Below are 10,544 nucleotides of genomic sequence, written 5' to 3'. Positions count from 1 at the left end.
TGTTTAGTTCCATTATTTTAATATTATAGGTGTGTTAACTCAGCAAAATATTCTAAAAGAGTCCAGTAGTCCGTAATAGTATTAGGTCTTCCACGTCACTAGCAATGTCAGAAATTGTTGACCTGAGTCCCCTACAGCTCAACATAAAAACATGGTTTTACTTCTTATATTTCGTTTTTATACTTTTCTGCTGGATGGTTAAGACCAAGGTAAAGCAGGACCTGTGCAACAAGAGCTGTAGCTTTTGGGTCTGATAAGGTCAGTGAAATCCCCTCAGGATTTATCCTGAGATCCTGTACCTCAGATTGTAGAACCTTTGTCAGTGTCAGCCATGTGGATGAGTCACGGCCATTGCTTGGCCAATGTGCTCTCTGTGAAAGCCTGAGAGAATGTTTTCTCTCCATGTGACTCTCCTTAGGCACACTCTACATCATCGATCACTTTCCTCTTTGGCCCCATAATCTCCTTGATCAGAAAATTTGGGACACTACTGAGTTACATGATGTTATATTACAAGTTCTCATATGTCCTGAGTCTTAATTGACCTTGGAAGGCTAGGGCCAAAATGTTGGCTTTCCTTGCAGCCCTCCTTTTTCTCTAATTTTGGTCAGCAAACTTAGGTTGGTAACCCTCCAGAAGACAAGCTTGTTGTTATTTCCATACAACCTAGGCTGTTAAGATTAACCTCACTATCTGTCTGAATAGCAAACATCTTAGGCACAACATGGAACAGGTATTTTTCATCACGTATTGATATGTTGAACTTTAAGTCTGTACAGAATATGATGAAAAAACATTTAAAAATTAGAATATATTTTTAAAAAGGCATAAAGAATTATATACTTCTTATGTTTACACACAAGTCCAAAATCTCACCATATAGAACCTTGAAGCAGGACAGTCCCACAACATTCCTTTTCCTGTCTCCTGCCTTCATTCACCACCCCCTTCTTTTTGAACAATCATCTACCCAAGAGACAGCACAGCAGCAACTGTCATGTCATGACAAGCAGCCTGCATTCAGAAGACCAGAATGACAGACACTCCAAGCATTAACCTACTATTACAAATTGCCATCTTCAGTACAGTTGCTTAGTTCACAGGTGTCAGTATATATAGTTAGGGTGAGAATCTTTCCAATTAACTGCTAGATTCAAAAATTGAGTGGGGTCATTTCTATGACATGTGGCACGAAAGTGTTTGGAATAGGCTTGCAGGAAGGAAAAGGTTTAGGAAAGGTTTGAGGATACTGGCTGAGGGCCAGGGAGATGGCTCAGTAGAATAAGTGCTTGCCTGGTAGCACAAGGGCTTGAGTTCAATGCCCGGTTCCAAAAAAAAAATCTTATTTAAGGGGGCCTGCCCATTAGCTCAGTTGTCTAAGTGCCTGCTTACACCAAGCAGTCAGGCTCAGGATTCTGTGGTTTTATCTCCAGATTCTCTTGCCTTACTAGATCTGCCCTTAAGGCATCCTGAGCCAGCCCCCCCCCAAAAAAAACATCCTTCTGAAGATACTGGCTGAAAAAAGTAGAGCTAGAGTGCCTTAAGCTACATTTTCCAGGAGGTTCTGGTCAAAGCTCCAAAGACCACAAGGCTGACAGAAATCCTGCTGGTAAAGACTAGGCTTAGGAGGTTTCTGCTGGGAAGGACTGCGACGGCTGTTGGAGTCTAGATGATGTGTATTATGGCTTGGCAGAAAGTTTGTCTGCATTCTGTATTTGTCCTGAGATTGAAATTAAGCCCAGTGAACTAATTAATCAAGGAGAACAAATTTTAAGGCAGTTGAATGTTGAGGTGGTGGTATGGCTGCTTCAGGGGGCTTTTATCCAGATTTATGTTGAAAATCAAGAGCCAAGTGCACAGAAAAATGATTTATAGTGTGAGTTTGACCAGAAAAGCAGCTCCAGAAAACCTATGGACTGTAAAGATAGAACAGAAGAGATCCTGACTCTTGAAAAGAAAAGCAAAAATAGAAAAAAGTGACTTCAGGGCATCACAAGGAGCAGTGGGAGTTCATCCTTTGCAGCCTCAAAATTGCAAAAGTGAAAATCTCTTTGAGAGAAAAAACTCCAGAGCACCATGTTCCATAAAGATGTGGTCTAGATAATTTGTTCCTCTGAATTGGAATCAGAGTGCTCAGTGATCAAACCATCTGGCCCCTATATCCAAGAAAGAAGGGAGCCGGGCTACTGCTCCTGCTGGCAGCAAACTTTGGCATCATCCATCTGGTGCTGGTTTTAGGTGCATGCAAAATAGAAGAATTGTGATGTAAGGAAGGTTTCCACCCAGATTTCAGAAGGCCTAAGAGGCCAGGCCACATACCCCTGAGAGGATACAGTGTGTGAAGCTGTGAGTATGAAGCCAAAGGTGCACTGGATACCCCTGAATAGCCAGGAACATGAATTTTCTGAGGAAAACTGCAAGGGAACAAGGCAGTCCCAAGAAAGAAGCCCTGGGAGCTACAACCACTGATGTGCCGTAGGAGTGTAGCCACCCAAGTCCTTTGGAGTTCACATCTTGCCACAGATTCCCTCTGATGCTGCCCATGGAACTATAGGACTTAACGTTTGACTTGGTGGATTTTGAACTTCCTTTGGTCTCATTACTTTGTACCCCTATTTGTAGCTTTTGGACTGGAAATGTCTGTCTTGTGTTATTCAGTGATGGAAGTGTTTAATTTTCTTTTCATTTGTACAGGGGCTCAGAGCTAAGAGTTTGCTTTATATCTCAGAGGAGACTTGTGACACAGACTTTTCAACAATGCTGAATCTGGTAGGACTTTGGCAACTCTTGGAGATGGACTAAATGCTTTTTGTGAAAAGGGATGTGAATCAGTCTGGGGGACCAGGCTCAGAATTTTATATTTTTGTCTACATGTCCCCCAAAGACTCATGCAGTGATGGTGAGAAGGCTTTTCAGAGATGGCTGGATCTAGAGTTTGCAAATGATTCATGGTCCAATGCTGGGATAAAAGATAAATACTATCCCCCCAGGGCAGGTAACCCACATACAATATGGGATACAAAGAAGCTTGTCCCTTCGCTAGCTTACTGCTTGTGATGTCTTCTGCAGACATGAACTGTTGCTCCTCTGCCACATGCCACCCTGCCTTGGAGTCAGTCAAAATAAGAAGAGAAAAAAAATAGACTTTAAAAGACGGAATAGAGCCTCAGGGATAGGTGGAACCAAAAGTTCTATCATATAGGTCATCAAAGTTTAGGAAGGAAATGAGAAAGAGGACAGGACTAAAAAGTCATGGTAACAATGTCTCAATTTTCCCATATTTGGAAAAAAAATAGATTCAAGCAGCTGAAAAATCCTAAAAAGGATAAGCCTAAAGGAACTCAGGGAAACTACATTATTGGCACACTTTTGAAAATCAAAGGCAAAGAAAAAAATCTTGAAAGCCGGGAGAAATATCTTATCTATAGAGGAAAATAATTTGAATGATAGTGAATTTCTTTCTCACCAGAAAAAAGAAAACATGGAGGCCAGAAGAAAGTATGAAAAATCAAAGCGAGGGACCTGGGGAGATAGCTCAGTGGAATAAGCACTTGCCTGGCAAGCACAGGGTCCTGAGTCAATCCCTGGTACCACAAAAAAAAGTGATAAAATAAAAGAAATGCCAATCAAGAATCCACTATGGGTTTTTTTTTTTTTGCTCATTTGTTTGTTTTATTCAGACTTAAGATCAAACCCAAGTGTGCTTACCACTGAACTATGTGCTTATCCCTTTTTAAAACTTTTACTCTGAAACAAGGTCTTGCTATATTGCTCAGGTTTGCCTTGACCTGAAAGCCTCCTCCTCAACCCTCAGAGTACTTAGGTTTTTTTTTTAAATGTATTTAGTACAGGGTCTACATGGTCTCACTACATAGATCAGACTTGTAGTGACCCTCCCATTTTCAGCCTCCCAGGAGCTCGTATTAAAGGCATGTGTCACCATGCCCAGTCTCAATCGCCATCTCAGCATGCCCTGGGAGTGGGGATGGCATGGCAGGCTGGGGGATCAAATCTCCAGCCCCTTCATCTGCTTAAGCAGGTGCTTTACTCAGAGTTATTAGGACTACAGGTATGTGCCACTGTACTCACCCAACCAAGAATTTTTTAACCACAAAATTGCCTCACTCCTTTCTTTGAAACAGGGTCTAACTATGTAGTACAGCCTGGCCTTGAACTCACTGTGTGCTCCAGGTTGGCCTCAAACTCCTAGCGATCCTCTTGCTTCAGCCTCCCGAGTGCTGGGATTACAAACATAAAACATCATGCCCACTTATAAAAATGCCCTTTAGGAATGAAAGGGAAATCAAGACATTCTTGGATGAAGAACACTTGTGAGATTGGTTACCAGCAGACCTATCTTGAAAAAATGGCTAAAGGAAATTATTGGGACAGAAGAGCAATGTAAGGAAATAAATCCTGCTGGGTACAGTGGTGCATACCTTGTAATACCAGCTACTGCAGAGGTTAAAGTGGAGGATTCAATATGAGGGCAGGCTGGGCAACATAGGAAGATCATATGTCATAATAAAGTTTTTTTTTTCAGTCAGGCATGCTGAGTGTTATAATCCCAGAACTCAGGAGGCTAAGGCAGAAGAACAGCTACAAGTTTGAAGCCAAACAGGGCTACACAGTAAGTGCAAGACCACGCTGAACTACATAGTAGGATCCTTCCTCAAAAAAAAAAACAGTTTTAAAAGCAGAGGATGTAGCTAGCTGCATCTGGGTTTAATCTCCACTGATGGAGTTTTCTGTGAGTATAGAGGAAATCCCTGTATCATTTAATGCTACACAAAGCTGAAGACAAGAAGACTTAAAGGGAAGTGACTTGTATATTTTACTCAGATTGTTAGAATGGATAAAGAAAAAGATGATAAATAAACACAATGGAATAGTATTAATCAATAAAAAGGAATAAAATACTGATTATGTTTGTAGTGGATTGCTAACTGGTAGTCAACTTGTTACACCCAGATGAATTGAAGTAGTGTGGTGCTTGGGTGTGGGAGGCCCACCTGAGGATTGTTGCCAGCAGCATAAGAGGCAGAACTGGAGAAGTTATTTGGAGAAGCTGTTGGAGCTGTTAGACATTTCTGGTTCTCTTGGGCTGTTTGCTGGAGAACCTTGTCATACTGGCTTTCCTGATGAACTCAGTTGCCATTGGGGGAGGAGCTCAGGACTTCATTGTCGCAGAAAATGGCTACAGTTCATTTTGGGTGAGCTCTGGTCCTCATCTTGAGCATCATTTCCTGGCTCCTGAGGGGAAGATGGTTCACTGCTCAGCCTCGAGGAATAGCCTGTGACGTTGGCTTTTCTGAGGGGAACTCAGCATTCCTTATCGCTGGAGGAGCTCAGTACCTCACTGTTGCTGATGATGGCTGTGGTATTTTTCGGGGAGCTCTGGTTCTTATGTTGAGCATTGCTTCCTGGCTCCAGTTCAGATTCCTTAACCTGCTGGCACTGATCCTTCATCCTGCTAGCATAGACATTCTAGCTTCTGCCTCTGGCCTTGGGCCTTTCCAGCACAGATCCCAGAAATGGGTCTTCATAAGACATTATCGTGGGCTCCAGGCCTCCAGTTGGACTTGTGAGAGGCACTGTTATGAGCTCTAGGTCTTCAGCTGAACTCATGCAGGATATTAGGATCTAGGCCCTCGGATATATTCTTTGGTCTTTAGTGGGTAGACAGATTTCCTGTACTCTTTGTACATGATTCTTTGGATGATTATAAAATAATCTTATAAATGTGTCCTGTAGTGTATTGTTCCCCTTGCAAAAACCCCAACTCATGACAATGTTATAACATGGATAAATGCCTGGGGTGGTGGCTCACACCTGTAATCCCAGCATTTGGGAGGCTGAGACGGAAGTTTTGCCATGAGTTTGATGCTAGCCTTGATTACATAGTGAAATCCTGTCTCAAAAGAAAACAAAAACATGGATAATTAAACCTTGAAAACATTATGTTAATTTTTAAAGCCAGGCATGAAAGGCTAAATTTGTATGATTCCACTTATATAAAATGTCCTGAATATACAAATCTAGAGATGGAAAGTATTTGCTTGCATAGGATTGAAGTGGAGGGAGCAGGCTGAGGAGTGAGCACGGGCACTCTACTTGGGCTGATGAAAATAATCTTAAAATTACACTGTGATGATGTTTGATTAACTCTGTGAATATACTAAAAACCACTCAATGATTATTTAGTTGTCTAAACTGTTGATCAAAAAAAACCAATGAACACTTCAAATGTGTGAATTTAAATTGAGCTGTTTTTAAAAATAGATCATAGATTTCAACATAAAATAAAATATAGGATAAAACCTTTAGGAACTAGGACTGTTGAAGAGTTCTTAGACATAGTACCAAAAGCACGACCTAAAATATTTTTAATGAATAAACTGGACTTCAAAAGTGAAAGTGTTTAGGGCCAGCCAGATAGCTCAGTGGACTAAAGCACTTGCTCAGGCAGAGCACAGCGGCTGGGGTTTGATTCCAGGTATGCCGTGCCGGCCCCACCCCCTGGGGCATCTGAGAAAGCAATTAAGACTGGGCATGGCGGCATGTGCCTGTAGTCACAGCACTTGGGAGGCTGAAAACAGGAGGATCACTATGAGTCTGATCTATGTAGCAACCCTATAGACCCTATACTATATACACTTAAAAAAGTAAAAGTATTTGATTTACAAAAGAACCTATTTAAGTCCTGCTTGGTGGTGCATCCTTGTGATCCAAGTTACTAAGGAGGTGAGGCAGGAGGATGGCAAATTTGAGGCCAGCCTGCACACTGTCTCAAAAATAAGATTTTAAAAGTGCTAGGGACAACAATATGCACTGTATTAATTATTGTAACTGTACTACTAATCTGTTTTGAAACTATATCATTGCTTCTTCTTTCTCAATAAAATTATTAAAATATAGAAAACAAAAATAAATAAATAAATAAATAAATAAAAGTGCTAGAGATCTAGTTAAGTGGTACAATGCTTACCTAGTACACAGGAGGCCTAGGATTCAACTCCCAGAATTGTTTTAAAAAAACCAGGCTAAAATTCCGATGTTCTCAGTACCAGTCTAAAACTCTCCACCCATTCATTTGCCAGGTAAGAGGTCACCAGTGGAAGGCAGGGAGGCCCAAGTAGTTATAGCCCCATCCTCTGCACTGGTCACTGATAAGACTGTGTTGAGCTTGGGGTGGCATATCTTTTCTGTTAAAGGGAAAACAGTAAATACATTAGGATTTCCAGGCCATCTGATCGCTCTAATAATTATTCAACTCTGCCATTATAGCATGAAAGCAGCCATGGCTAATATTCAAATGAGTAAGTAGCATTGTTCCAATTAAACTTTATTATAGGATGCTGAAATTTGAAATTCACATCATTTTCACAAAATATTTTCACCTTTTGCAATCATTAAACAATGTAAGTAGTATTCTAAGCTCATAAGTCATAGAGAAACAAGGAAATCAGAGGCTATTATTTTGCTGACTCCTGATGTACAACTTAGATGAGGTTTTAATGGAAGAGTATGTACAACAGCCATTTAATACTGGATTTATGATGCAGTGATTTCTCTCTGATCCATAAATTGTATTTTTTTTTCTTTTCTTTGTTTTTGAGACAGGGTCTCATTATGCAGTTCAGGCTGCCCTTGAACTAACTATGAAGCATAGGCTAGCCTCAAACTTGTAGCCATTCTCCTGCCTCAGCCTCCTGGGTGCTGGGATTATAGGCAGGCACCACCCATGCCTAGCCATAAATTCTACTTTTAAAATTTATCACAAGGAAACAATCATGGTTGCACACAAAAACTTGAAAGCAAAGACTGTCATCCATCCTACATTATAACAATGAAAAAAAACCTACACATTCAAACATCCAGACCACATGGTGGTGCACATCAGTAATCCCAGCACTGAGGAGGCTGAGCCAGGAGGATCATTGAATGCAAGGGCATCCTGAATTACATAATGAGACTCTGTCTCATAAAACAACAACAAAAAATGTAATAAAGAGGAGCAGCTCAAACATCTGTAGTCATCCACAGGATGGAACACTGTGCATCTAGGGCAACCACTATTATATGGTCTGGAGAGAAGAAAACAAATATAGCCAAATACTAGCAACTTGTGAACTTCAGTGAAGGATCTATAGGTATTGGGTAGTCAGTGTCAACTCTTCTATAGTTTCAAAATGTAAAGTTGGAAACTAAATTTTTTTAAAATTAATAAACTTGCACAGTGGGGCACTGTAGCACACGCCTGTAATCTCAGCACTCAGAAAGCTGCAGCAGGAGGATCCCTGTGAGTTCAAGGCCTGCCTGGGCTACAGAAATGAGTTCAAAGCCAGCCTGAATCACAAAGTGAGATCCTTTTTCAATAAATAAACAAACAAGGGGGTCCTTCTGTGCGCATTGATATGATTGGTCGGAGCAGAATGTTTCTCTTTTCCTCCCTGGCTGTCTGAGGATCTGTGGCCATCATGAATGACACAGTTTTTAACTATCTGAACCCAGAAGTTCATAACCAACCGACTTCTTCAAAGGAAACAAATAGTCATTGATGTCCTTCACCCTGGAAAGCAACATACCTAAGACAGAAATTCGGGAAAAACTGGCCAAAATGTACAAGACCACACAAGATGTTATTTTTGTGTTTGGATTCAGAATCCATTTTGGTGGTGGCAAGATAACTGTCTTTGGCATGATTTATGATTCCCTAGATTATGCAAAGAAAAATAAGCCCAAACAGACTTGCAAGATAGAGCCTGTATGAAAGGAAAAAGATCTCAAGAAAGCAGCAGAGGGAACTTTAGAAAATTTATCTCCATTTAATTTTTTTTTAATGTTCTCAGTCATTCCCGTTACCAGGAGTGAAACCCAAACTTCCCTTGTAAACAATCAATATCCAGACCAATAAATCACAGGGAATAGTCTCCCTTCTTCATAGAATAGGAGATACCCGGCTGCTTTCAAGGTCCAACCCTCTCTGCCGCCCCAGAGTGGGAACTGTATCTAGGTTAGGACATTCGCAATGAGTACATCTCCAGCTCCTTCATTTTTTGAGTTAGCGTCTCGCTAAAACACCCGGGGTGGGCTCGAATTTACGATCCTCCTGCTTCTAGATGGAATTAAAGATGTGCACTCAAGGATCTGCCTTTCCAGTTAGAAACGTTTCACTCCTTCCTGTCTCCTGTGTCCTACCTCCCCCAGAACCCGCCAAATCCCATTAAACTCCACCTCTATCTGTCAAGCACTGTTCACACAAGCTCGCGCACCGCATTCTCATTCCCCCATTGGCCCCTTTAAGCTAGACAGTCCCTTTTCTCACGCTCTGCAGTTTTCCGTGATCTCCAGGATTCCGTAAAACCCGCCCCTCTCCTCTTTCCTTTGGTCAGTCTTCTTTAGTTCAGGCCCGCCCCACATCAGATTGCTATTTGATTGGTCAATGCGCTTGTTCTTACGTCATTTACCCGCGCCACCCGGAAGCCGCCTTTCATACCAATAGTTCTTATTGCCGGCGGCCCAAAGGTAAGGGCCACAGTTGGGTATCCCTGGGTGATCCAGTCCCAGAGTTGGGAGGGCAAGAAGGTGGAACCCCCAGCATGTGCCGAACGAGCCTATTCCTAACCTTGAGAGGGTGGAGATGAACGATGCTTGATGCCAAACTGGCATGGTCAATGTGATCTTCCCCAACCCCACTCCCCAGAAGCTCATCATGGCGACGCCCCCTAAACGGCGGGCGGTAGAAGACACCGGGGAGAAAGTGCTGCGCTACGAGGCCTTCATCAGTGACGTGTTGCAGCGGGACTTGCGGTGAGTGACAGTGCGGGAGGCGTGGCATTTGGAACATCCCACGTGGTGGGTGGGGCATTTGGTCGGGGCCAGTCATTCCGATTGGTGAGTTGGAAGTCGGATCCCCGACACTGCTCCGGGTGTGTTTGGTGGGGGTGACACATCCGGGGTGCTATTTGGCTGGAACAAGGCTTTCAAAGCTGGGGGCGTATCCACGCATGCGCCTCTTTGGGTGGGATTTTTGTTTTATTTTTAGGGTTTTTTTTTTTTTGGATCGAGGCTAGATTTCCCAAGCTAGTTCTTGTGTCCCAAGTTCTCGGTTTGGCCACTTTTAGGGCTCGAGTTCTGACTTGGCCACTTCACCACCCTAAACACATTGTACATCACCTTGCTTTTCCTTTCTCTGCCTTGTAAATTTTATTCCTATGCGAAATAGGAAAGTTTGTAGAAACTTACATGGCAATTTTGAATTTCCAGTGTGTCCAGCCTTTGTAAAAAAATTAGCACGAGGTCCAGCCTATGGCTTTAAAGACCAGCTGGGGCAACAAGACCATATCTAAATAAAAATCAACAAAAAAGGTTGTGAGGATAAAAATAAAAACTAAATAGGCTCTTTCAGAGAAATAATTTATCAGGTTGGATGTGGTGACGCACGCCTGTAATCCCGGCTCAGTAGGTTGAGACAGGATAATTTTTCTGAGTTCGAGGCCAACCTGAGCTGGCTATGTAGTGATTTCAAACACAGCCTAAAC

The 10,544-nt window shown here is 42.2% G+C and overlaps 1 protein-coding gene across 3 annotated transcripts in view; it reads left to right on the top strand.

Moving 5' to 3' along the window:
- The first annotated feature begins 9,475 nt into the window (after nucleotides 1-9,475).
- Nucleotides 9,476-10,544, top strand: part of Uxt (ubiquitously expressed prefoldin like chaperone) — a 7,704-nt gene continuing 6,635 nt past the window's right edge. For 2 of the 3 annotated variants that reach the window (XM_023717833.1, XM_004633513.3), the window contains exon 1: nucleotides 9,539-9,813. In XM_023717833.1, the coding sequence (XP_023573601.1) occupies nucleotides 9,671-9,813 (143 nt within the window). In that variant the 5' untranslated portion in view covers nucleotides 9,539-9,670. The other variant, XM_023717834.1, reaches the window with a different exon arrangement.

The sequence above is a fragment of the Octodon degus genome, unplaced genomic scaffold, assembly GCF_000260255.1.
Source record: "Octodon degus isolate 3935 unplaced genomic scaffold, OctDeg1.0 scaffold00055, whole genome shotgun sequence".
NCBI lineage: Eukaryota > Metazoa > Chordata > Mammalia > Rodentia > Octodontidae > Octodon > Octodon degus.
The sequence above is the reverse complement of the archived record's forward strand: the minus strand, read 5'-3'. Positions and strand labels throughout refer to the sequence as shown.